This window comes from Saimiri boliviensis, chromosome 14 (genome assembly GCF_048565385.1).
Source record: "Saimiri boliviensis isolate mSaiBol1 chromosome 14, mSaiBol1.pri, whole genome shotgun sequence".
In the NCBI taxonomy this organism is placed as follows: domain Eukaryota; kingdom Metazoa; phylum Chordata; class Mammalia; order Primates; family Cebidae; genus Saimiri; species Saimiri boliviensis.
This window is the reverse complement of record NC_133462.1, coordinates 89,043,832-89,070,902: the sequence shown is the minus strand read 5'-3', so window position 1 is coordinate 89,070,902 and position 27,071 is coordinate 89,043,832. Positions and strand designations below refer to the sequence as shown.

The following is a 27,071-nucleotide window of genomic DNA, read 5'->3' as shown; positions in this document are numbered from 1 at the left end:
AATCCCTGAGGAGAACCTCACCTCTGAGATGACAGTAATGGGAAGAAGGCTGAAGCCACCTGTCAACCCAACTGACGTCTCTTTCATTGTCCCTTTCTTAACATTGGGATGAAGTAAACTCTTCCTATTGTTTTTAATGGCAAAAACCACCATTAATTTTGCACCAACCTAATGTATCAGCCACCTAAGTCCCAGACAGTATTACTGGTTCAGTAAGTACCGAGTTACCTTGCACATTCAGGGGTACGAAAGAGGAACAGTATGTCATTAATTTTAAAGCGCTTGGGATCCAAGTCAGGGTTTACAGTGAAACAGTCTTCAGGTCGGTACCTGGAAATAAGTATACATTTACATGATAAGAATTCACAAATTATGGAACTTACAGTACTAAGATTGTATATTCCCTGCAGAGCTAATCCAAGGAGTACAGTTTGAACATACCTTTCTTTAACAAGGTTCTGTACAAGAACATGATCGTCAGTGGTTTAAAAGTGGTTAAAAGTCTTTTAGTTCAACTAACTGGTCTAGTCTTCCTACCGTTAGATCAGAGAGTAGGCTTATACAAAATCCGGTGGATAAAACTCTATTTTATTTTACTTTTAGAGATAGGGGCCCACTGTGTTGCCCAGATTGGTCTCGAACTCCTGGGCTCAAGTGATCCTCCTGCCTTGGGCTCCCAAAGTGCTGGGATTACTGATGGGAGCCACCATACCTGGCTGGTTTTATACAGTTTAAATAATAGAGTTCTAATCTTTAAACAAGTGGAGTAATTAATTTGAATAAAATATCATTATTACCCTTAAAAGAGCTTATAATGGAGTGGAGGAGAACAGGCAGTCCAGTGAGGACACTGATCTTGCTGCTCCAGTCTCCTCTTGACCCAGATTCCAAGGTCAACGTTGATCTGTCTAGGGCTTTCCTAGGAATAGAGCAATAGTCCCTGAATGCCTGCACTGACACATCATGCTTGGCTCTTAAAGCTGCACTTAAGATTCATTATAGCAAACAGACCTTATAGCAAAATTCTCCATTTTCTTTAGTGGAAATTACTTCTGTGAGTGATGATGGGGCCTACCTGGAAAGTGAACCCAAGCTCAAGAGAGAAGCCTACGAGCTTGATAACCTGTTGAGCTCAAATTTTTTGGAGATTTCTGCTGTGCAGATGAGCTGAGTCGTGAAGTGAATTATTAACTAGCAAGAATAATATTAAGTCTGGGCTCAAAAAAGCCCAAGGCTTAGAGCAGGAAGAGAAGAGTTATTTCTTCTGACTGGTGAAGGGGTCTCAGCAAAATCTGAGGTAGACAAAGAGATGGGATCTACTGCAAATATCGAAACCATTTTCAGTTTCAGAACTTTAAAGCTGGGCCTAAATTACCTTCCACAGCTCTGCTCAATCACATGTTTTGCAAAATACTGCGCTGATTCTAAATCAGTTGCCTCATATAGTTATCTGCCTACAGGAAAGGGACACTTGTGTGACCCCTACACTTGGTTGTTTTCCCTGATTGGATGTTGGATTCTTGTGCATCCCTTCATGGCTCTTTAACGAGGAGGAGGATCTTCACCTTTATTTTATTTTATTTTATTTTTTGAGATGGAGTTTCGCTCTTGTTACCCAGGCTGGAGTGCAATGGCGCGATCTCGGCTCACCGCAACCTCCGCCTCCTGGGTTCAAGCAATTCTCCTGCCTCAGCCTCCTGAGTAGCTGGGATTACAGGCACGCGCCACCATGCCCAGCTAATTTTTTGTATTTTTAGTAGAGATGGGGTTTCACCATGTTGACCAGGATGGTCTCGATCTCTTGACTGCGTGATCCACCCGCCTCGGCCTCCCAAAGTGCTGGGATTATAGGCTTGAGCCACCGCGCCCGGCCGATCTTCACCTTTAAAGTGGGATCATCATTGCAGGTGTTTCCCCGCTCTTTAGGCTGTGGCATCAAGATTATGGTCTTTTTAGTCTGCCTGCTTTCCCTTCTTAGGAAGGAGTCATACACAGGCTGACATGGTGTGAAAGCAGCAGCCAGAAGGTGAGGAAGTGTGCAGTGCAGATAGCTGCAGATACCAAATGGCAAGCATACAGCCTGGGAGGAAAGCTTGGGGGCATGGGCTGAAGTGAAGGCATCGAAGGAGGGCAGGAAATCCAGGGGCAGGATCCAGGAGCATATGGAGTGAGGTGCAGAAAGAGGGGTCTGCAGAAACAGCTATTTCAATTAAAGGTTCAAAGAGAAGAAATCCATAGTCCAAACAAGAAACGATTATTTCCTCTCAAAAACTGGCTAAAAGGAATGACTCAGCCTTGGATGGGAAGGGAGCAGGTAGACCAGCCATATGTTAAGTACAGAGAGGGAGACGATCCTCTTCTTTTCTCTTGCGCTTTCCAATTCTCCTTTCCCTTCTCTTTTATACCTCTTCTCTTCCCTCAAATGCTTAAACTTGATTTTCTTTTCATTCATTGTTAAGGTTCTTGGCCATCTTGTATCTGCAAGTAAAATTTTACAAATCCGCTTGCCATAGGGTGGCCACACGTGGCCCTTGCATGCATTCCAATTACACAGCTGGGGAGAACTTATTATTTACAGTCCCTCCAAACACACCATTCAATGTTACTTTAGTTTCTTTGTAACAAATGGAGAAAACATTTAGAGGTGGATGGTAGAGGGAGGGTAAGATTTTGGCCATAGTCCAGAGTACATCTAATTGGTTGAGAGGAATCATTGCATCTACCACATTAGCCCCTGGTATCCCCAACCTGTAATAAATCAGATGTGTTGAGGTGGTGAATGAGAAGGAGAGGCCATCCAGGACTCTTCTCACCATTTGCCTTGGTCGCTGAGTAGATGGTGGTGGCTCTGGGAATACAGGAAGGGGAGAGGTTTGGGAGCCGGGGGTAGCTTGGGAAGATGTTTTAGGCACGTGAGGCTTTGAGTGTCTTGGTAGCAATCCAGATGAAAATTGCCTGTAGGCAATTGGTTATGTGTGTTTGAAGCTCTGGAGAGATTAGTGTTTGAAGTTGTTACATATTTTAATTAGTTGTTGAGGTCATCAATTTGGGCAAGATCACACATGAAAAGCATATACTAGGTAAGAATAGTAAAGATCAAAGCTCTTGGGAATACAGATGCTTACAGTTCACCTTACCCCAATTTAGACACTTAGAACATAGTCTGTTCATGACTATAACCTCCAGGAAAGCCTGCCTTGAGTGTTATCACCCCTTTCATGTATTGCTTTTTTTCTTCTCTGAGGTTTTTTGGGTTTTTTTTTGATACTGAGTTTCACTCACTCTGTCACCCAGGCTGTAGGGCAGTGGCATGATGTTAGCTCACTGCAACCTCCACTTCTCAGGTTCATGCAATTCTCATGCCTCACCCTCCCCATTAGCTGGGATTACAGGCATGTGCCACCACGCCTGACTAATGTTTGTATTTTCAGTAGAAACAGAGTTTCACCATGTTGGCCAGGATGGTCTCAAACTCGTGGCCTTACGCGATCCTCCCGCCTCAGCCTCCCAAAGTGCTGGGTTCGCAGACCTGAGCCACTGCACCCAGCCCTCCCTCAACTGTTGCATGTTACTTGGCTCTTCTGCATTACAGCTTTTACATTGTTTAAAGAAAATACACGACTTACACTTTTTTGACAGTAGACGTTACAAAATTCCACAAGATGATCATACCACTTAAGGTTCCCACTGCTATCAAATTATATCCTTCTACTTGTAGTAAGTCAATGCAGTTCACTCGTAATAAATTAATGGCAGATTTCTGAAGAACGAAGGAAACAGAACATTGTGAATACAGTATTCATGGTTCATGGTACAAGTGTCATGTGTACACTTTGTAATTGCCATTAACTTAAAACAAAATGCCTTATTATATATATTTTTTAATCCCAGAGCATGAAATTTAGTAAAATCTAATTTTTCTTGCACTAAAATTTTTTAACTGGCAGAATTTATTAAAATGACAAAAATTGACTCTTTCTTTTTACTGGCTTTTCTCAGCCTTATTTATTCTTCCCTACCACCTATTAGATTAACTTCCCGTCTTTCTCTTCCCTTCAAAGTTTTTGAAAGAATATTCGTCGTTTCCCACTTACCGACTTTTCTTTCACTCAGCAATTTTCATTGGTTGCTGCTCCGTAACACTGTGATAGCTTTTCCTATTTATCATTAAGACATGTTTCAGCTGTCTTCCCTCAAATATTTGTTGGACATCTACTATGTTAGATTCTTGGAATACAGTCAAGTAGGACATCTGTGAGCCGGAGAAACTAATACTACTTTAAAGTACTCAGATAAACTGTTGATTAGGGTGCAGTGTGAAAGTGCTGTATCAGAGGGAGGCACACAGAAGACTTGACGGGCATGGAAGAGTGACATTTAAATAAGAAAAGAGGTTTATTACCATGTGAATTACCACTCTCAGTTGCTCTCTCCTTTTTGAAATTTTTTACTCTCCTGACGTCCTTGACATCCGGCTTTGCTGTGTCTCTGTGACTTTTCTTTTTGTTTCCTACTTGGCACCCTCTTGCTCTGCCAGCCTTTTAAATATTAATATTCGTGGGGTTTATCTCAACTTTATTTATAGCTTTTTTTTCTTTTTTTCAACTCTTTCTGAGGAATCTCAGATTATGTTTCAAACACCATCTCAATGGTAATAACCTAATTATCTAGTCCAGTCCCCTCCCACAAGCTTCAGGCTTATATATTTAATTACTTAGACATTTTACAGGTATCTCAACGTTAGTAATATCTTATCACTTTCGTTAAGCATGTTTCTTCGCTCAATACTTTTTCTTCTGAGACTGATTTCACTCTGTCGCCCAGACTAGATAGAGTACAGTGGAATGATTACGGCTCACTGCAGCGTCAACCTCCTGGGCTCAAGTGATCCTCCCACCTCGGGCTCTGGAGTAGCTGGGACCACAGGTGGGTGCCATGACACCCGACTAATGTTTGCTTTTTGTAGAGACAAGGCCTCACTGTGTTGCCAGGGTGGTCTCGAACCCCTGAGCTCAAGTCATCCTCCTGCCTCAGCCTCCCAAAGTGCTGGGATGGATTATAGGCATCAGCATGGTGCCCAGTCCCTCTTCTTTACTTCTTTGGTTAACACAGTTTTCCAACTCATCATTCAAGTTCGAAATCCTGGAGTTGTCCTTCTTTCCTTCCAGTATCCTCCTCTCCCAACTGCACAGTATCAATTGCAAGTTGTGCTACTTTTACTGCCTAGATATTTTCTGAAACCAAAACCTTTTCTTCTGAACCATCTCCATTGTCATGACCTTATATCTTTTATTATTTCTTAATTGTAAATTTGTTTAGAGACAGAATCTTGATCTGTCACTCAAGTGGGTCTGCAGTGGTACAATCATAGCTCACTACAACCTCGAACTCCTGGGCTCAAGCAGTCCTCCCACCTTAGCCTCCCCAGTAGCTGTGACTAAAGGTGCACTCCACCACACCCAACTAATTTTATTTAATTAAAATAATTTTTTTGTAGAGACAGGGTCTACGTTGCACAGGCTGGTCTCGAACTTTTGGCCTCAAGTGATTCTCCCACCTTGGCCTCACAAAGTGCTGAGATTACAGATGTGAGCCACTAAATCTGGCCATCCTTAAATCTTTTAACTAAAACAGTAAGTAGCTTGTTGCCTGAATCTTCTGCCTCTGGTTTTTTTTTTTTTTTTTTTTTTTTTTGAGACGGAGTTTCGCTCTTGTTACCCAGGCTGGAGTGCAATGGCCCGATCTCGGCTCACCGCAACCTCCGCCTCCTGGGTTCAGGCAATTCTCCTGCCTCAGCCTCCTGAGTAGCTGGGATTACAGGCACGCGCCATCATGCCCAGCTAATTTTTTGTATTTTTAGTAGAGACGGGGTTTCACCATGTTGACGAGGATGGTCTCGATCTCCTGACCTTGTGATCCACCCGCCTCGGCCTCCCAAAGTGCTGGGATTACAGGCTTGAGCCACCGCGCCCGGCCTGCCTCTGGTTTTGTCCCTTTCAAATATGTCATCCAAGCAGCATCAAAGATGAGCTGCCCACAACACAAACCTGGTAGTGTCATTTCTCATGTAAAAGCCCTTCAGTGGCCTTCCATTTGTTACAGGATACTCAAGCTCCTTATTCTTCTAAGCATGGTCTGGTTTCTACCCATTTATATGTCGTCATTTTTTACTACTCCCAGTATTAATGCAGCCACACTGAAATACTTGTATTTATCCTCACAAACTATGCAGTATTTTACCTCCATGATTTTGTTCACATTACCTGCTCCAATTGAGATTCACTGTCTTTTCATTACCCTCTGGAAACTGCCTATCTGAGCCAAGCTAACTCCTTTAGCTATAATTCAGCAATTATCCTCTTCAAAAACCTCCCCCTCTCCCTTGCCCTCTAGGATCTCTGCTGTACTTCTATAGTGCGGGTACTACACCTCACTAATCCTGACATTCCCAGTAGTAAGAACAGTGCATGATACGTGGCAGGTATTCAAGAAAAAGTGCTTCCTAAATAAAAGAGTTTTAGGGAGAGGATTTCCATACACAATTCAATTTTTTTCCGAAGTGACTTTTGCGAACTTTTTTTGAGTCTCATTCTGTTGCCCAGGCTGGAGTGTAATGGTGCCATCTCGGCTCCCTGCAACCTCTGCCTTCCGGGTTCAAGCAATTCTCATGCCTCAGCCTCCGCAGTAGCAAGGATTACAGGCGTGCGCCACCACACCCAGCTAACTTTTGTATTTTTAGTAGAGATGGGGTTTTACCATGCCTACCAGGCTGGTCTCAAACTCCTGACCTCAAGTGATCCTCCCACCTCTGTCTCCCAAAGTGCTGGGGTTACAGGCATGAGTCTCCATACCCGGCTGACTTTTTGCAAACTTTCAATCTATAATTTTAAAGTTTGTTGCAAAAAGGAAGTACTATACTGATAACGTAAGTGTTCAAAATCGGAGATAATTATTTACATTAAAAGCCTAAAAGGCACTTTATTGTGCTTCAGTGGTTTATTTTACAATTTATTGCAATAGTTTCTCTCTTTTTTTTAAGGCAATCATTTTTTATTACCCATGCAATTATTTGCTAACTGCTTGGTTCTGACTCACTATGCAGTTATCTTTCTGTTTTTATTAGCTATGAATAAGATGTCATATACCAAATACGTATAATTGAACCTAGTGTTTCCAATGGCGTATAGAATTGGAACGGGAAGTAGGCTAGAATTATTCTATGAGGAGATGCATTTTGTTCTGTTTTTTGTTCACATTACGTGATAACATTATTATGACATAGTCACTGTACATATTGATTTCAAAGGGCTTTTAGCTAAGAATAAAATCTACTTATCATTTAAGCTAGCAGTGAATGAGATTCAACTGCAGTTTCAAACTGACATTTGTTTCAATATAGGGAAAACTAATACAGTATCTCTCCATTCTACGATAATAGTTTCCAAATTCCATAAAACAGCTATCTTATTCTTTTATATTATTTTTTGCAAGGAGGTTTTATGGTTAATAATAATAAAAAAGCAAATAAATTATGTTATGGTTGTTTTGCTAATGTCAGAGAGAAAAAAACTTAACACTTTCTTTAATTTCTTCTGCTATAACTTGCAATTTTCTCACATTCTTTAGTGTCTGACCACTTATCTCTTTATTATTATTATTTTTTATTTTATTATTATATTTTTAGAGACAGGGTCTCGCTATGCTGCCCAGGCTGGAGTGCAGTGGCTATTCACAGGCATGATCCCACTACTGATCAGCACAGGAGTTTTGACCTGCTCTGTTTCCAACCTGGGCTGGCTCACTCCTCCTTAGGCAACCTGATGGTCCCCCGCTCCCAGGAGATCACCATATTGATGCCGAACTTAGTGCGGACACCGGATCAGCATAGTGCACTACAGCCCAGAACTCCTGGGCTCAAGTGATCCTCCAGCCTCAGCCTCCCGAGTAGCTGGGACTACAGGCAGGTGCCACTGTACCCGGCTGCTTATCTCTTTAGAAGCTGAAAAGTACAAGTGGTTTGAGCTACTATTAGAGTAAATCAATAAAGGTAATAAAGATTCTCATTAAAAAAATTGGTTTAGGCCGGGCTCGGTGGCTCAAGCCTGTAATCTCAGCACTTTGGGAGGCCGAGGCAGGTGGATCACGAGGTCAAGAGATGGAGACCATCCTGGTCAACATGGTGAAACCCCGTCTCTACTAAAAATACACAAAAAAATTAGCTGGGCATGGTGGCACGTGCCTGTAATCCCAGCTACTCAGGAGGCTGAGGCAGGAGAATTGCCTGAACCCAGGAGGCGGAGGTTGCGGTGAGCCGAGATCGCGCCATTGCACTCCAGCCTGGGTAACAAGAGCAAAACTCCGTCTCAAAAAAAAAAAAAAAAAAAAATTGGTTTAAATTTTTATAGGAACAAAAAGGTACAGCTTTCTTATTTTCTATTCTTCAGCCTCACACATATGCCCCAAAGACTTCATCCCTCAGACATGCACAGATGCGCCTGCCTTGTTGAGGAGGTGTAAGTATGTAACAAAAATAGCTTTCTGAAGACATTTTAAATTAAGTTGTTAAATCCAACATATACAGCTACTTTACTCAGGCGGAAAAAAAAGATTTCTTTCAAAATATTACTGTTCATTGACAATGCACCCAGGAGCTCTGATGGAGATGTACAAGATGAACATGGTTTTCATGCCGGTGAATACAACAGTCCTTCTGCAGCCCATGGATCAAGGGGAAATTTTGACTTTGAAGTCTAATATTTAAAAAATACATTTTGTAAGGCTACAGCTGCCATAGACAGTGATTCCTATGACAAATCTGGTTGGTCAAAGTAAATTGAAAACCTTCTGGAAAGAACTCACCATTCTAGATGCCATTAAGAACACTTGTGAATCATGGGAGGAGGTCGAAAGAGCAATGTGAACAGGAATTTGGAAGAAGAGGATTCTAACCCTCAAAGATACTTGGAAGGGTTCAAGACTTCAGTGAAGGAAGTAACTGCAGATGTGGCAGAAATAGCAAGAGAACTAGAATTAGAAGCAAAGCCTAGCTTGCTACAACATCATGATCAAATTGAATGGATGACAAGTTGCTTCTTATGGATGAGCAAAGAAAGTGGCTTCTTGAGATGGAATATGCTCCTGGTGAAGATGCTGTGAACATTGCTGAAATGACAACAAAGGTTACCTAAAAGGTGACCTAAACTTAGATGATTGGGGAGAGGCAGGGTTTAAGAGAATTGATACCAATTTATAAAGACATTTTACTGTGGGTAAAATGCTATCAAACAGCATCACATGCTACAGAGAAATCTTTCATGAAAGGAAAAGGCAATCCATGTGGCACATTTCATGGCTGTCTTATTTTTAAAAATTGCCACAGCCACCCCAGCCTTCAGCAACCACCTCCCTGATCAGTCAGTGGCTATCGACTTCGAGTCAAGACCCTCCACCAGCAAAAAAGTAGGACTTCCTGAAGGCTTAGGTGATCATTAGCAATTTTTAACAATAAAGTATTTTAAAGTATATACATTTTTTTAGGCATAACACTATAGCACACATAATAAACTATAGTATCGTGTAAATATAACTTTTTTTTCGAGACAGAGTCTCACTCTGTTGCCCAGGCTGGAGCGCAATGGTGCGATCTGGATTCACTGCAACCTCCATCTCCCAGGTTCAAGTGATTCTCCTGCCTCAGTCTTCCAAGTAGCTGGAATTACAGGCACATGCCACCATGACCAGCTAATTTTTGTATTTTTAGTAGAGATGGGTTTCACCATGTTGGCTAGGCTGATCTCAAACTCCTGACCTCAAGAGATCCACCCACCTCAGCCTCCCAAAGTGCTAGGATTACAGGCATGAGCCACCACGCCCAGCCTAAATGTAACTTTTATATATGCACTGGGAAACCAAAAATTTCTTGCTTTGTGACATTTGCTTTATTGTCATGGTTGGAACTGAACCCTCAATATCTCCCAGGTGTGCCTGCTGTTATTAACATTTCTTGCTCACAAACACTTCAAGAATTTTAAAAAAGAAAGCAAGCTACGGTGGAATACTACTCAAGCATAAAATTGAGTGAGCTGCTGATTTATGCAGCAACACAGGCAAATCTCAAAAGCATTATGCTAGATGAACAAAACCTTAAATGTCTACTACATTATTCTACTTGTGTGCCATTCTAGGGTAGGAAAAAACAAATGTCTGGTGAAAAACATTTGAATAGTGTTTGCCTTTGGGTAAAGAGCAGATATTGAATAGGCAGGGACATGAAGGAACTTTCTGGGGTGATGGTGAAGTTCTTTATCTTGATAGGGGTTCTGGTTGTTTATGTTCTTCTTCGAATTCATTGAATAGCAGCTTCAATTTTGTGCATTTTATTTGATGTACATTTTGCTAAAAACAAAAATCATATACAGTGAACTCTAGTTAATGATACATACACGGAAGTGTTTAGGAGTGATATGTATCAATGCCTTCAGCAAACTTTGAAATATATTTTAAAATTAAGATGTATATAAGGGTGAGTAGAAGATGGACTGATGAATAAATATATGATAAAGCAAGGACTGTAAACTGTTAATAGTAAATTTTAAATGGATGAATATGTGGGTGTTCACTCTAATTTTTTCAACTTTTCTAATGTCTAGAAATTTTCATATTAAATGTTGAGAAAGAAAAAGCTGTGAACCTTGCACTCTTCAGAAAAAAAAGTTGTGCATACAATTTCAGAGTCCCAAAGTCTTCTCATGATCAGAGAGCCAATGGGTTGCAGGCTAAAAACTCTGGGTCTATAACTTTTGAAGCTCTATCACTAAGAACTTGTCAGGAGACAAGTATTTTAATATTCATTTACTATGAGAAATTAAAACTGGCTATTTTAAGACTACTTACAATTTTGAAATACAGAGAATATCCTGAAAAAAATAATCTCATGACATACTTTCCTTATTTAATGTTAAAATAACAGTAAAAATCAGCTACCACAAAACAGGTGCCTTTACAGTTGACCCAGTGATGTTGCTAGAGCAAGATGAGAAGCTTGAAAAAAATAAGCCTATACAAAGGGAAAGCTGAAATTTTATTAACTGACAATGAAAAATTTAGTTAAAATCATATGATGTAAAAATGATAAAATTAGTAATTTACTAGAAAAACTGACCAACCATTTTGTGATGTTTTGATATGGTGTCAAACTTACCCTTCTTAAAATCTCAGAGAATTTTAAAAACCTACCTATTCTTAGAGAGATGAATTATTTGTAGATATATAGATATGCTATTTTTTGATAGGTGAATGGATTACCTGGGAGAAGACTGAAGAAGACTTATGATTATTTCCAAGAAGTAGTTCCTGATAACCAGAAAACTCAGCTACACCCAGCTTGCCAGAACTTAGCATTGCCATGGAAAAGAAGGCCATACACAAAATGAAAACACTAATAAGAAACTGGAAAAAATATTTGGAACTTATATCACCAAGGACTAATATCCACAATATATCTTCTTAATTATTTGTATATAAATATATATATATATTTCCAATGTATCCAATATACAAAAAGCATTTAAAATATTAGAAGGAAAAGAAGAACAATTATAGAAAAATTGACAAAATATATGAGCAAATAGTCCATATGTGTATTAGCAAGATGTTCCACTCACTCGTTATAAGATAAATGCAAATTAAAGTATACCAAATTATATTTTAACAAGGAGGGTAAGTTTGTGGCTGTATTAAAAGGTAACAGAATGATTAATTTTTTTTCTGGCTAATTATTATTTCGCTATTTTTACATCATGTAATTTTAACTAAATTTTTCAATGACAGTTAATGAAATTCTAGCTTTCTCTTTTCATAGGTTTTTATCTTTTTAAAAAATTCATTTTGCTCTCATGGAATCACTTGTTCAAGTATAAAGGCACTTGTTTTGATTTCTCATCTAGATATGAAAAAGCTCAAACGTTTGACTATAATATACAGTGCTGGCAAGGCTGTGGGGAAGTAGGCAGTCTCACTTATTAGTGGCAAGGCAGAGTTGTGTAACTTCTGTGCAGGGGACTCTGGTAATGTCTAGGAGGACTACATTAGCGTTTCGTTTTTGACCCAGCAATCCGATTCCTCTTCTAGGAATTTGTTCCAAATCTATCCCACTGTGTATAGTTGGTTTTCCAGTTGTGTTGGCTTCCAACTATATATACATATATGTAGTTAATACATATATATATACACACACACATACCTACATATATATACATACATACATACATATAGCCAATATATATGTGTGTGTATATATATATATATATGTGTGTGTGTGTATTAGCAAGATCCATACATGTATTAGCAAGATGTTCCACTCACTTATAAGATAAATGCAAATTAAAGTATATATATAGTTAAAGTATGTATCTTTTAAAATTTGTATTTATCTTATAATGAATTTAACTATATACATACACTTTAATTTGCCTGTACCTTATAATGAGTGGAGCAAATTAAAGTATGTATATTGAATTAAAGTATAAATATATATACTTTAATTTGCATTTGTCTTATAATAAGTGAGTGGAGCATCTTGCTAATACTTGTATGGACTATTTGTTCATATCTTTTGTCCATTTTTCTATCTAGGTTGTTCTTCTTTTCCTTCTAATGTTTTAAAAGCTTTTTGCACATTAGACGCATTAGATATATGTATATATAAATAATTAGGAAGATATATTATGGATATTAGCCCTTTGTGATATAAGTTCCACACATTTTTTCCAGTTTCTTGTTAGTGTTTTCATTTTGTGTATGGCCTTTTTTGCCATTGAAATGCTAAGTTCTAAGAAGCTGGGTGTAGATGAGGTTTCTGGTTATCAGGAACTACTTCTTGGAAATAATCATAAGTCACACACACACAAGGCTATTTGTTGCAGCAGTACTTTAAGTTGGAAAAGATTAAAAACAACCCGAATGCCCGCCTACAGGGGACCAGTTGAATAAACAATGGTACGTTCATCCACATGAAGTACTACAGCATTTTCAGAAAGAAAAATGAAGTACGTGTACACCCATGTTAATGGCAGCATTGTTATTAACAGCAAAAAAGTGAAAGCAACCCAACTATCCATTGACGGATGAATGGGTGAGCAACATGTGTTCTATGCATACATCGGAATAATGTTCAGCCTTTAAAAGGAAGGACGCTGTGACATACGCTATACATAGATGAACCTTGAGGACATCATGCTTGAGGGAAACAAACCAGTCGCAGAGGAAAATACCGTATGTTTCTGCTTATATAAGATACCCAGTGTAAGTAAATTCATGGAGATGCAAAGTAGAATGGTGGTGGTCAGGAGCTGGAAGGAAGAGGAAATAGGGAGTTACTATTTAATAAATAGAGTTTTAGGCCTGGCACGGTGGCTCATGTCTGTAATCTCAGCACTTTGGGAGGCCAAGGCAAGTGGATCATTAGGTCAAGAGATCGAGACCATCCTGGCCAACATAGTGAAATCCTGTCTCTACTGAAAATATAAAAATTAGCTGGGCATGGTGGCGAATACCTGTAGTCCCAGCTACTCGGGCGGCTGAGGCAGGAGAATCGCTTGAACCTGGGAGGCAGAGGTTGCAGTGAGCCAGGATCGAGCCACTGCTCTCCAGCCCAGGCAACAAGAGTGAGACTCCATCTCAAAAAATAAATAAATACATAGAGTTTCAGTTTTGCAAGATGAAAGAGTCTGGAGATGAATGGTGATGAAGGTTGCACAACCATGTGAAAATAATGTCACTAACTGTACACCTAAAAATAGTCTAAGTGTGTAATTTTAGGCTATTTTTAGTCTAAATTACTTTATGTGTATTTTACCATAAATTTTAAAAAACAAAGATGAAGATCTCTATATTCTGCTTAGATTGGTCTCCAGAATAGATTATTAAATAAAGCAAGGAATACAAGGATGTATATAGTAGTCTATCATTTGCTTAAGAAGGTGGAGAGGGAACCGAGTATTTGATTACATTTTTAAAAATATCATGGAAACATAAACCAAAAACTTAAAAACAAAAAGTTACAATAGGTTAAGGAGAGAACAAGCTGGGAAGGACAGGAACACAATAGACTTTGTTTTGTGTCTCAGAATAGAACTTGTTTTTAAATTTGATCTTTGAAGTATTTAAATGTTTTATATAACATTAAAAACTGAATTTTAAAAATGCAATACATGTTAAAAATGAAGCAAACTTAACTGTGTACAGAGTTGGTGGTACAGGAAATTATTTTAAGTAATTTTACGTAATCTGACAGTACATTCCACATGCTATATACCCTGAGGACAAAAAGAACGGCAAAAAAAGCAGGATTTTGAGCTTTGTCAGGTATCCTGCTCCTAGAAATTTTATTGTTTTCTGAAACTAGACTATAATATAATGTACAATGATAGCATATAAAATGACATAAAAACCTGTATATTATATAGAAAAATACATTATGTAAATAATAGCATAAAGCAAATAAGAAATGATGCTTATACCATTAGGAATCAAAGTTTTCTGAGAGAAAGATATAAAATAAAATTAGTGAAATCCATGTAACCTTAAATTTGAATTGGGAATATCAGTGCAAAATAGTAGTGCATTTTCTCTTTAAAAAAAATCCACTGGTGGTGGTCATGGTGAAGAGGTGGGAATAAAGAATAGTTTAGCCAAACACAGAAAGTTTTGAAGCTACGTGATAACACATAGAAGCTCTCTGTATCATTTTCTATTCTTTATATATGTTTGTAACTTTCCATAACAAAAATCAAAAGTTAAAAAGAAATCAAGAGAGGAAACTTACATGTGTAGGTTGAGAAAACTTTCTCTCAACTATTAACTCGACATCTGGGAAAGGAAGAGCCATGTTCCTATCTCTAGTAGACGTTCTCAGATGCACAGCATGTTTTCCATCTTGTAGGAAAGGGACAACATCAGGCAGCTCCCAGACCACCATCAGGTAAATATCATCTTCCTTACCCTTTAATAAAAATCCAGTGAGTATATGAGAAGTTCAATTAATTATTTTATTTTGAACTGTTTTAAAGAGAGAGAAAATAGAACCTACACTGATGTATCCACCATCTAGCTTTACCAAATTTTCATCCCCATCTATTCCTTGCTAACACAATTCCTCTTTCTTCTTCCCTCCCCAGAGTAACCAGTAATGTGAATATGATGTTAGTCATGAAAGTTTTAATATTTCTACATATACATACATATACATTCTACATACAGAGAATTTGGGTTCCGAGTTTCTAAACTGTTTCATCTTTACAGCTCCGTGTCTGCTGATCTCGAGTCCCGCATCTGTGTGGTTGGAGAGAATGGAGCTGGGAAGTCTACCATGCTGAAGCTGCTTATGGGGGACCTGGCACCTGTACGGGGCATCAGACACGCTCACAGGAATCTGAAGATTGGCTATTTCAGCCAGCACCACGTGGAGCAGCTGGATCTAAACGTCAGTGCTGTGGAGCTGCTGGTGCGCAAGTTTCCTGGGCGGCCTGAGGAGGAGTACCATCACCAGCTGGGTCGGTATGGCATCTCCGGAGAACTGGCCATGCGCCCTGTCGCCAGCTTGTCTGGGGGCCAGAAGAGCCGAGTGGCCTTTGCTCAGATGACCATGTCCTGCCCCAACTTCTACATTCTGGATGCTTTCAGACTTTAAGCTATTTTATAAATGCTATCCAACTGTATGGATTCTTCTTCAACTTTCTTATTTCACTCAATAGGATGTTTTTGAGTTTTATACAAGTTATTTCATGGAACTCCAGTTCATTTATTTTTAACTGCTTTATCATGTTATATAAACATACTACAATTTATTTATCCATTACCCCATAGATGGATGTTTGGGATGCCAATTTTGTATTGCTTTCCTTTACAGATAGGCAGCACAGTTTCTAGAGTATATGTCTGGGGTAAAATGACCTAACTATAAGATATATACATCTTCAACTTTACTAGCTATCACCAATCAACTTCTCTAGGTAGTGTTTAGCTATGTTCACTCTCACCAGGAGTAGATGAGAGTTCCCCTTTCTTCATATTCTTGCTGATACTTGGTATTATTTGATGTTTTAAAATTGTTTTGCCTGATGAGTGTGAAATGGGACATTTTAAAACTAATTTTTATTACCCTTTCAAATAGGAAGAGAGGAAGTCAAATGGTCTCTGTTTGCAATTGACATGATTGTATGTTTAGAAAACACCATCTTCTCAGCCCAAAGTCTCCTTAAGCTGATAAGTAATTTCAGCAGTCTCAGGATAGAAAATCAATGTGCAAAAATCACAAGCATTCCTATATACCAATAACAGACAAGCAGAGAGACAAATCATGAGTGAATTCCCATTCACAATTGCTACAAAGAGAATAAAATACCTAGGAATACAACTTAGAAGGGTTGTGAAGGACTTCTTCAAGGAGAACTATGAACCACTGCTCAAGGAAATAAGAGAGGACACAAACAAATGGAAAAACATTCCATGTTCATGGATAGGAAAAATCAATATCATGAAAATTGTCATACTATCCAAAGTAATTTATAGATTCAATGCTATCCCTATCAAGCTACCACTGACTTTCTTCACAGAATTAGAAAAAACTACTTTAAATTTCATGTGGAATCAAAAAAGAGCCCTTATATTCAAGACAATCCATAGCAAAAAGAACAAAGCTGGAGGTATCATGCTACCTGACTTCAAACTATATTATAGGGCTACAGTAACCAAAACAGCATGGTACCACTACTAAAACAGAAATAATAGACCAATGGAACAGAGCAGAAGCCTCAGAAGTAAAGTCACACATCTACAACCATCTGATCTTTGACAAACCTGACAAAAACAAGCAATGGGGGAAGGATTCCCTATTTAATAAATGGTGCTGGGAAAACTGGCTGGCCATATGCACGAAAATTGAAACTGGACCCCTTCTTTACACTTTATACAAAAATTAACTCAAGATGGATTAAAGACTTAAATGAAGACCTAAAACCATAAAAACCCTAGAAGAAAACCTAGGCAATACCATTCAGGTCATAGGCTTCATGACTAAAACACCAAAAACAGTGTCAACAAAAGTGAAAATCAACAAATAGGATCTAATTAAACTAAAGAACTTCTGCACAGCAAAAGGAAGTATCATTGGAGTGAACAATGAATCTACATGGAACTTAAACAAATTACAAGAAAAAAACAACCCCATCAAAAAGTGGGCAAAAGATATGAACAGACACTTCTCAAAAGAAGACATTTATGCAGCTAACATATGAAAAAAGCTCATCATCATCACTGGTCATTAGAGGAATACAAATCAAAACCACAATGAGATACCATCTCATGCCAGTTAGAAATGACAATCTTTAAAAAGTCAGAAAACAACAGATGCTGGAGAGGATGTGGAGAAATAGGAACGTTTTTAAACTGTTTGTGGGAATGTAAATTAGTTCAACCATTGTGGAAGACAGTGTGGTGATTCCTCAAGGATCTACAACCAGAAATAACATTTGACCCAGCAATCCCATTACTGGGTATATACCCAAAGGATTATAAATCATTCTACTATAAAGACACATGCACATGTATGTTTATTGTAGCACTATTCACAATAGCAAAGACTTGGAACCAATCCAAATGCTCATTAATGACAGAATGGATAAAGAAAATGTGGCACATATACACCATGGAATACTATGCAGCCATAAAAAAGAGATGAGTTCATGTCCTTTGCAGGGAAATGGATGAAGCTGGAAACCATCATTCTCAGCACACACAGGAACAGAAAAGCAAACACCACATGTTCTCACTCAGAAGTGGGATATGAACAATGAGAACACATGAACACAGTGAGGGGAACATCATACACCAGGGCCTGCTGGGGAATGGGGTGCTAGGGATGGGATAGCATTTGGAGAAATACCTAATGTAGACGATGGGTTGATGACTGTAACAAACCACCATGGCATGTGTATACCTATGTAACAAACCTGCACCCACCAGGCGCAGTGGCTCACTGCCTGTAATCCCACCACTTTGGGAGGCTGAGGCACGGATCATGAGGTCAAGAGATTGAGGCTGTCCTGGCCAACATGCTAAAACCCTGTCACTACTAAAAATACAAAAATTAGCTGGGCATAGTGGTACACTCCTGTAGTCCCAGCTACTGGGGAGGCTGAGGCAGGAGAATTGCTTGAAGCCGGGAGGCAGGGGTTGCAGTGAGCCAAGATTCCACTACTGCACTCCAGCCTGGCAAGAGACTGAGACTCCATCTCAAAAGAAAAAAAAAAAAAAAAGAAAAAGAAAAAAGAAAAAAGACCTTCATGTTCTGCACATGTATCCCAGAACTTAAAGTATATGAAAAAAAGATACTAAAAAAATGAAAGCTATTTACCACTATTTTAAAAAAAGGAAAAAAAAAAACCCTAATTTCTTATTAGCTGCTACATTAGTCGTATTTCCCTGATTGTTGTGAGTTGAACATTTTTTTATGTGTCTGTGAGCCATCTGAATTTCCTTACTTGTTCTTTGTTCATTTTTATATTGGGCTATTTTTTTCCCCTGGATTTTAGGGATTTCTCTCTATATCTTGGTTCCTAATCCTTCTTCAGTTAGCTGGGGTGCAATGGTCTTTTCATGGTCTATGACTTGTTCTTTTCACTTTGTTTTTTAACACCAGCTTTTATTTTTAATTTGAATGTAGTAATGATACTTTTGCCATATCCCATATGTGGATGTGGTATATCTCTCCATTTATTCAGATTTTTTTTCACATCCTTTATTCAGATTTATTTCCACAAAACTTTTGCATAGTTCTCATTACATTTATTTTAGGTACCTTATACTTTTGTTTGTTATTGTTATATGATCATTTATTCCACCTGGACTATGTTATGTCTTCGTGTGTGTGTGTGTGTGTGTGTGTGTGTGTGTGTGTAACAGGGTCTTGCTCTGTTGCCCAGGCTGGAGTGCAGTGGTGCTATCTTGGATCACTGCAATCTCTGCCTCCCAGGTTCAGGTGATCCTCCCACCTCAGCCTCCCAAGTAGCTGGGACTACAGGCATGCACCACCACGCCTGGCTAATTTTTGTATTTTTTGTAGGGATAGGGTTTTGTCATGTTGGCCAGGATGATCTTGAATTCCTGGCCTCAAGCAATCTGCCCACCTTGGCCTCCCAGACTGCTGAGATTACAGGCATGAGTCACCGTGTTCAGCCATATTTATATTTTCAAACTGGTTATTACTGATGAGATGCCATTAATTGTTAATTTTTGAATTGTTATATGGAAATAAAAGTCAACATTTTAAGGCTGATTATTTGCTTGCAGAACAGGACTCTTTCTATATTGAAAAGTAGCTATGAAAAGTGGAGAGAATATTGGTCTAGGAGTGAAGACAGCTGGTTTCTAGTCTTAGTTCTTGTAGGACATCTTGAGTTTTCTAGAAAAACAGCAGTTCATATAATGCTAGGAGCATTATTATGTTAGTTGCTTCAAAAGGAAAGATCATTTACTTTAAGGGACACACAAATACAGCTATATGAATGGATAGATCCATAAAGTACTGTGGATAAAAGGAAGATAAGTAATTAATCATCTTCTTGGAACCCCCATAATACTTTGTTTACTATGTTAGAACAGTAATCTCTCACCAACCTATGGTTTTGTCAACAATGGCTTGGGGGCATATTTATCTAAAATTTGCCAAAGGTTTCATATGCAGAATGCAATTTTATTCCCTCAAAACTGAGATTAGGAAAAGAATTGTTGTTTTCTTCTCTTGTTGTCTATGAAGTTGTATTAATGGACCAGTCAATTTACAATCTTCCCTCTCGTTACATGGCTAGAAAATCATTCCCAGAAAATTCAGCACAGTGATGATTTGTGCCCAGAGTGGGCAGTTGCACAAGCATTTTTCTGAGACTTGAGAAAATAAAACCAAGAACAGAAGTGTAGGAAAGATACTATATTTAAGCTGTTAAGGACTGTTTGAACACATTTAAAAGTACGTAATATTTTGGAGACCCTTCTCAGCTTATAATGCATCAGCAGTGTTTTCTGAATAACTGAGTATGACTACTAAAGCAGGTTTTGGCTTCTCGGTTTTTGAGATTTGTTTGTTTTTGTTTTTAAGGCAGCTGGAGTTCAGGAAGACAGAGGTTTCGGTTTATCTTTCCTCCATTCCACTCTCAGCTCCAGCTTCTACCTGTCCACCTTTCTAAACCACAGCAGTTTCTGGTGCACAGAGAAATGGGGTTTGGAGTTTAGGGAAAGAAATTTATTGTAAAGCTGATTCTATTTTTAGCTGAAAAAAAAAAAAAGGCCTGGCTACCAGATTAGTCTGAGAACCATGCCACCATAAAAGCTTCTGAAGCCCTTTGTGAAAGCACTCACAGCACTTGTAATAGGTGATCAGCGCCACTCTTATTAAATTATGCATTTCATGGTGAAAGGGAATATCTTTCTGGAACATGGCAAATATTTGGTAAATGATCATTGGAAAAAAGAATGAATTTAAGTATTCTAGAAAATAAGTATGAAAATTGGATTATTTTATTTCAAATAGGCAGATATAATAAATAATAATACACTAATAAGTAAATAAGTATACTTTCAACATTATATTATAAAGCTGCCCCCTCCAACATTAATAAAAATTCTCCAAATACCCCTTATAAATTTACATCATCTACTTTACAAGAGGTTCTTTACTTTTTGTGTTTTATTCTTTCAATCCTTAATGAACATGGCCAAGAATACAAATATAAATAAGAGAGGTTTTCAGTTCTTATCAAGATCAATCTGCAGGTTTTAAATGCAGAACCAGAATAATCGGAGTGAAAAATGCTGCAGTAGAACTAAAAACAATTTTGGTGAATGAATAGTTCCACGCTACTTTTGCAGCCCTTAAAAAAGGAGCATTTGTGAGAGCAGACATTGTCTGGTAGGAAGGGCATCCTGATGAACAATGGCACTTAATAAAGCAAAAATCAACATTTCATTTTTAGAGCGTATTACTAAGAAATTCCTTTCTACAGTGCCATTTTGGATTACTCAGACAAGAGAAGAGTGTATTACATCAGGGAACTTTTTCACTCCTTTTTTTCAGTTCTTAAGTCATCAGTTATCTTAAGTTGGTGCTTCATGATTGCTGTGCTATTCAAGATTTTTCTGATCTTAGCTTTCGGAAGGAGAATAATAAAGGTAATGAGTCCTTGAGTTCAAGGTGATGGAGTGAGATCCACACAATAGCCAGAATAAATGATCCAGTCTTCATTTTAAGTTTGAAGAGGGCATTAGCATTCCAAGGTGATAATAGAGTCATAGGAAAAATAAATTAGCCTACCTCAATCCTCCTCAAACAGCCCTGGGCAGATTGGATCATTAACCTCAAAATAAACAAGGCAATTTTGGTGACAAACTGAAAAAGTGACTTGAGCATCCCTGAATGCATTATGAGTTATAAGGGACAGAGCCTGCTGGAGAGCAGTTCTGCTAGTGAATTATTCCAAACGGAGGGTATAAAGCATGTCAGAGGTGGCAGCTGAGTATAAATTTCACCTTCTTGTCACGCGCCTTAGGAGACCCTGACTAACCCTTCAGCAAAAGCTTGATGGGCAGGAGGTGGCGGCTGGGCAGCGCTTCTTTTTCGCTTTTTGCTTAAACCTGGGCAAGGTTAATGAGGAGCATCATGGGCAGGTTGAGGATAGACACTATCTTCAGCTGGCTAGCAAGAGAGGAGTTACATGGGTGGGGATTATCCACCGACTCATTGGATATTCCCAAAAAGGGCACCTACAGGTTGAACATGAAATGGGATTGTTAACCTGGATCATTTTGACAGTCCCGTTGCGCTCCAAGGCCAGGAGCAGGTGCTGGTGTTCTTCCGGGGCTTTGAGGAACATGAGGCGCCGCAGGCAGTGGTCGTCCTCTTTCCAGTCTTTCCCCTCCAGCAGCACTTTCATCTCCTGCCCACTGCCAAAGTCCCAGATTCTGACTGTTCCTGTGCAGACAGAGAAAAAGACTATGTGGGTAAAAATGACTTAGAGAAAGCTTGGCTTTTAGCTCAGAGAAATTCATCCGATAGAAAGCTTTCTGCCAACGATTTATCCTATATTTATTTCCTATTCAGATGGGTGAGTCTTCTCAGGCTTGCAGCACATGAAATTTATTTCTGTATGCCTTGATTTGTCACAGTCTGAAAAAAAATAAACAGGACCAGGAAACGCCTTGAAATCTACCCTCGGTCTCTCCTACTGAGCTTTTTTTCTTAGGTGGATCTTTTCTGTTCTTATTCTCCCAGTGCTTTTCAGTGTGCTAACCACCCTGTCCTGAACATGGGAATATTAGCTACCATGCACAGTTATTATGCACAGCGAAAGACCATTCCAGTAATCTATCACATTTCCTAATGTGCTGACATGTTTTAGGACTTCAGTTCTTATTAGATAATAAAAAGTTGGAAGGAATCCCAGCTGGTAAGAAACTGCCAAGCTTGGAGTGGTTTTGTTGGTTAAGGGAGGAAAATGAAAGGAAAGTGTCAAGTTTTTTTCTTACATTTAAAATTATACTTTCCAGCCGGGTGCGGTGGCTCAAGCCTGTAATCCCAGCACTTTGGGAGGCCGAGGCAGGTGGATCACAAGGTCAAGAGATCAAGACCACGCTGGTCAACATGGTAAAACCTCATCTCTATAGGCGGAGGTTGCGGTGAGCCGAGATTGCGCCATTGCACTCCAGCCTGGGTAACAAGAGAGAAACTCCATCTCAAAAAAAAAAAAAAAAAAAAAAAAAAAAAAAAAAAAAAAAATTATACTTTCTGTTTGAAACTGAATCCCCAATGTGATGGTATTTGGAGATGATTAGGTCATGAGGGTAGGGCCCTCATGAATGGGATTAGTGCCTTTATAAAAAATAAAAATAAAAAAAAGGCCAGCCCCAAATTCAGATATGCTGTGGCTCAGATGAAAAAAAGAAAAATAGGCCGGGCGCGGTGGCTCAAGCCTGTAATCCCAGCACTTTGGGAGGCCAAGGTGGGTGGATTACGAGGTCAAGAGATCGAGACCATCCTGGTCAACATGGTGAAACCCCGTCTCTACTAAAAATACAAAACATTAGCTGGGCATGGTGGCGTGTGCCTGTAATCCCAGCTACTCAGGAGGTTGAGGCAGGAGAATTGCCTGAACCCAGGAGGCAGAGGTTGCGGTGAGCCGAGATTGTGCCATTGCACTCCAGCCTGGGTAACAAGAGTGAAACTCCCGTCTCAAAAAAAAAAAAAGAAAAAAAGAAAAATAAATAAACTGGGCTGAAAGATCTGCCTTTCCCCTTTGTCACATGAGAACACAGTGAGAAGGGACCATCTATAAACCAAGAGGTGGGCCCTTGCCAGACACCAAGGCTGCCAGTGGCTCGATCTTGAACTTCCCAGCCTCCAGAACTGAGAGAAATCAATTTCTGTTGTTGAGAAACACCCAGTCCTCCTGCCTTGAGTGGTAAGGAATGTCAAATGGTCTGAGCCCAGGAGGTTTTCCTACCTCCCATCAAGAGGTAGAGAAGAATTTGCCCAGTTCTTTCTCCCTTACAATAGGTCTTCATCTACAATACCAGCAAGAGGGTCTCTGCCCTTCCCTCAGTGGCTTAGGCTTTTGCTTTGTCGGGTGCCGGGGGACTTTCTGTTGCTCCACAGCGTTGGCTGTTCCTCTCCCCCAGATATGCACCACGTGGGAGGCCGGCACTGTGTGACATGTGATGAGCTATGTGAGGAGCGTGGGAATGAACGCACACTCCCTTTGTGTTTCTGGCTTTCAGAAGCTCTGTACTCTCATGCTGTCCTACACTCAGATCTCAGCAATTCTTACAAATTTGAATACATTCTCACCCATCTGAATGCCAGTCCCATTTCCTTCTCATCACTGCCCTAGGTAAAGCCAATAAGTATGTCCTGTCTTTCCCTGGAAGTATCTGTCTCACCTTAGATTTCAGGCTATTTGCCCTGGGACATCAATTCTCTCATAGGTTCAAGAAAAGTTCTGGGCTGAGTGTGGTGGCTCACGGCTGTAATCTTAGCATTTTGGGAGGCTGAGGCAGGCGGAACACCTGAGGTCGGGAGTTCAAGACCAGCCTGACCAACGTGGAGAAACCCCAACTCTACTAAAAATATGAAATTAGCTGGGCGTGGTGGCACATGCCTGTAATCCCAGCTACTCAGGAGGCTGAGGCAGGAGAATCACTTGAACCCAGGAGGCAGAGGTTGCAGTGAGCTGAGATCCCACCATTACACTCCAGCCTGGGCAACAAGAGTGAAACCAGGCCTAAAAAAAAAAAAAAAAAAAAAAAAAGAAAGAAAGAAAAGAAAAGTTCTGATTTCATAGATTAGCTTGCTTTTTTTCTAGATGTCAGTGTGGGCCCAACACCCTCCATCTTACTACAAACCAAGAAGGAGACACTGTCAGCTCCAATCCTGATAGTGCTTAAAGCATTTTAATTAATCTAATATATGAAATTTGAGAACTTGACTAATGTAAAAATTTAATTAAAGATTTCTATCAGTGTCTGGCAAAATGTGTTAACCTTCTACATTGCTTTAAACTTTGAAAAATAAAAAGAGGCTGCTTGTATTTCCAGTGCTTTGGGAGGCTGAGGCAGGTGGATCACAAGGTCAGGAGTTTGAGACCAGCCTGACCAACATGGCGAAACCCTGTCTCTACTAAAAAAACAAAAATTAGCTGGGTGTGCTGGCGGGTGCCTGTAATCCTAGCTACTTGGGAGGCTGAGGCAAGAGAATCACTTGAACCTGGGAGGTAGAGGTTGCAGTGAGTCAAGATCGCGCCACTACACTCCAGCCTGGGTGACACAGTGATACTCCATCTCAAAAAATAAAAAAGAAAAAGAAACAGAAAGTTGCAAAAATAATAGAGTCCCGTGTACCTTTTCCCCACTTCCTTCCCATTGCTTACATCCCTGATTATAATGACTACAGTATAATCCTAAAATAAGCAAACTCACGTTAGAAAATTCCATTAACTAGACTACAGACCTTGTTCAGATTTTACCAGTTTTTTACATGCACTCGTGTGTGTGTGTGTCTAGTTCTTCACTATTTTACTACGTGTATAAATTTGCACAACCAATATTCATACAGAAATGTTTCATCCACCCACAGGAACTTTCTTGTGCTAACCTTCATAGTCACCACCATCCCCACCATCACTGTCTGGTAATCACTAAGCTACAAAAGTTTGTCATTTTGAAGACATTTTATTTTGTTATTTTAAGAATGTTATGGGCTGGGCACAGTGGCTCACGCGTGTAATCCCAGCACTTTGGGAGGCCAAGGCAGGCAGATCATTTGAGGTCAGGAGTTCCAAGACCAGCCTGGGGAACATAGTGAAACCCTGCCTCTACCAAAAATACAAAAATTAGCCAGGCATGGTAGCACAGGCTTGTAGTTCCAGCTACTTGAAAGGCTGACGCAGGAGACTTGCTTGAAACCTGGAGGTGGAGGTCGCAGTGAGCCGAGACCCCACACAACTGCTTTCCAGCCTGGGCAACAAAGACTCCATCTCAAAAAAAAAAAAAAAAAAAAAAGAATTGAAATGGAATATGTAACCTTTTGAGATTAGCCTTTGTCTTTTCCTAGTGCCTTTCAGATTCATTCAAATTGCTGCAAATATAACTAGTTTCTTTGTGTTACTTGTAATCACTATAGTATTCCACTGTACTGATGTATTGCAGTGTGTCTAAGCAGTCATCTGTTGAAAAATGTTTTTTTTTCAGTTTTTGGTTATTATGAATAAATCTGCTATAAATTTAAAAAACAAACCACCACCCACTCTATAGTATCCTGTTGTAGCAGTTCAAATGGACAGAGACACTTTCCTTATTGTTAAGTTCATTTGTTTGCTTTGGGGGACCTGGAGGAAGGGGCCACAGGGATAATAAACAGTGTATTGGGGAATGCCTATTTCTAGGTCATTGCTCAAATGGATCAAGAAGAACTCTCTTCTCACATGGGCTTTTATAGTGGTCACCTCAGGTTCAGACTCCAGTGAACCACAGGTCTTTTCCTCTCTGTCTTTAACTCTACCCCCTTCTTATCCCTCAGCGCTAATCCTACTCCACACCCAGAGTGTTTTCACTGCACTATTTTCCCCCTCCTACACCAGGTTCTCCCCATCAGCAACACTCACACTCCCAGTATTTGTTTGTTGGCCACTAACACCATCATTAAATATTGATTAAATACTCCCTATTACCCAGCACTGTGGTAGAAACGGGGGGTATTTAATGAATAATCATAGTTCCTACCCTCAGGGACTCTGTGGTATTATAGGAAAGCAGTCACACAAACAGTTAAAAGACGTCATAGTGATCTCATACAGTCCTGGGTTATGCAGACGACAGTCACATTGCCGAGATTTCATGCCACCTTAGGACTTGGGATTTAGTGGAGCAGACAGCAGGGAGACATACTCCTCAGTAATGAGAGGAGACCAGTGGCTCACAGTCTGAATTTCTCTGGGAGTCAGAGAATCTCACTTCCCAGGGTGTCTTGGATCTGTCAGTTTGTTCAGAGAGGGCCTGGCACAGTGGCTCACACCTGTCTTCCCAGCTACTCAGGAGGCCAAGGAGGGAGGATCACTTGAAGCCAAGAGTTTAAGACCAGCCTGGGCAATGCAGTGAGTCCCCGTCTCCAAATAAATAAATACAATAAAATAAATTTAACATATGTACCTTTGAGGAGGACAAACTCAATATTTGAAAGAATTCTAGGTTCTAGAACTAACAGCATAAAATGTGGCTTGCTTGCATGAAGGCAATACTATTGTCAGTCATAAACTGAATTGCTTAATGCTTCTGCCTGATAATAACTGTGTACATTGCTCAGCATTTCAACAACTCTTTTCATGTCTGCGCAGGGTGTGCTTATGGAAAGTGAGGCTGCTTTCTCAAGAACTGGTCCACGTGAAGGGCAGCTGCATTTATTCCTACCCCTCAAGTCAGCATTCATGATTTCATTTCACGCTGTGTTGTCATCTGCTCACACTTTTAAAAAC

General features: G+C 39.6%; 1 protein-coding gene and 1 long non-coding RNA gene across 4 annotated transcripts in view; one reads left to right on the top strand and one right to left on the bottom strand.

Moving 5' to 3' along the window:
• Positions 1-20,591, top strand: part of LOC141581098 (uncharacterized) — a 37,212-nt gene extending 16,621 nt beyond the window's left edge. The window contains exon 3 of the long non-coding RNA XR_012513614.1: positions 15,301-20,591. This is a non-coding gene — a long non-coding RNA (uncharacterized LOC141581098). The remainder of the gene's footprint in view (positions 1-15,300) is intronic.
• WDR64 (WD repeat domain 64) overlaps positions 1-27,071 on the bottom strand; it is a 163,939-nt gene that overhangs the window by 34,303 nt on the left and 102,565 nt on the right. For all 3 annotated transcript variants that reach the window (XM_074385393.1, XM_074385394.1, XM_039464187.2), the window contains 4 exons: positions 21,846-22,021; positions 14,825-15,001; positions 3,627-3,760; positions 229-330 (listed from right to left, as the gene is read on the bottom strand). In XM_074385393.1, coding sequence (XP_074241494.1) covers positions 229-330; positions 3,627-3,760; positions 14,825-15,001; positions 21,846-22,021 — 589 coding nt within the window. The remainder of the gene's footprint in view (positions 1-228; positions 331-3,626; positions 3,761-14,824; positions 15,002-21,845; positions 22,022-27,071) is intronic.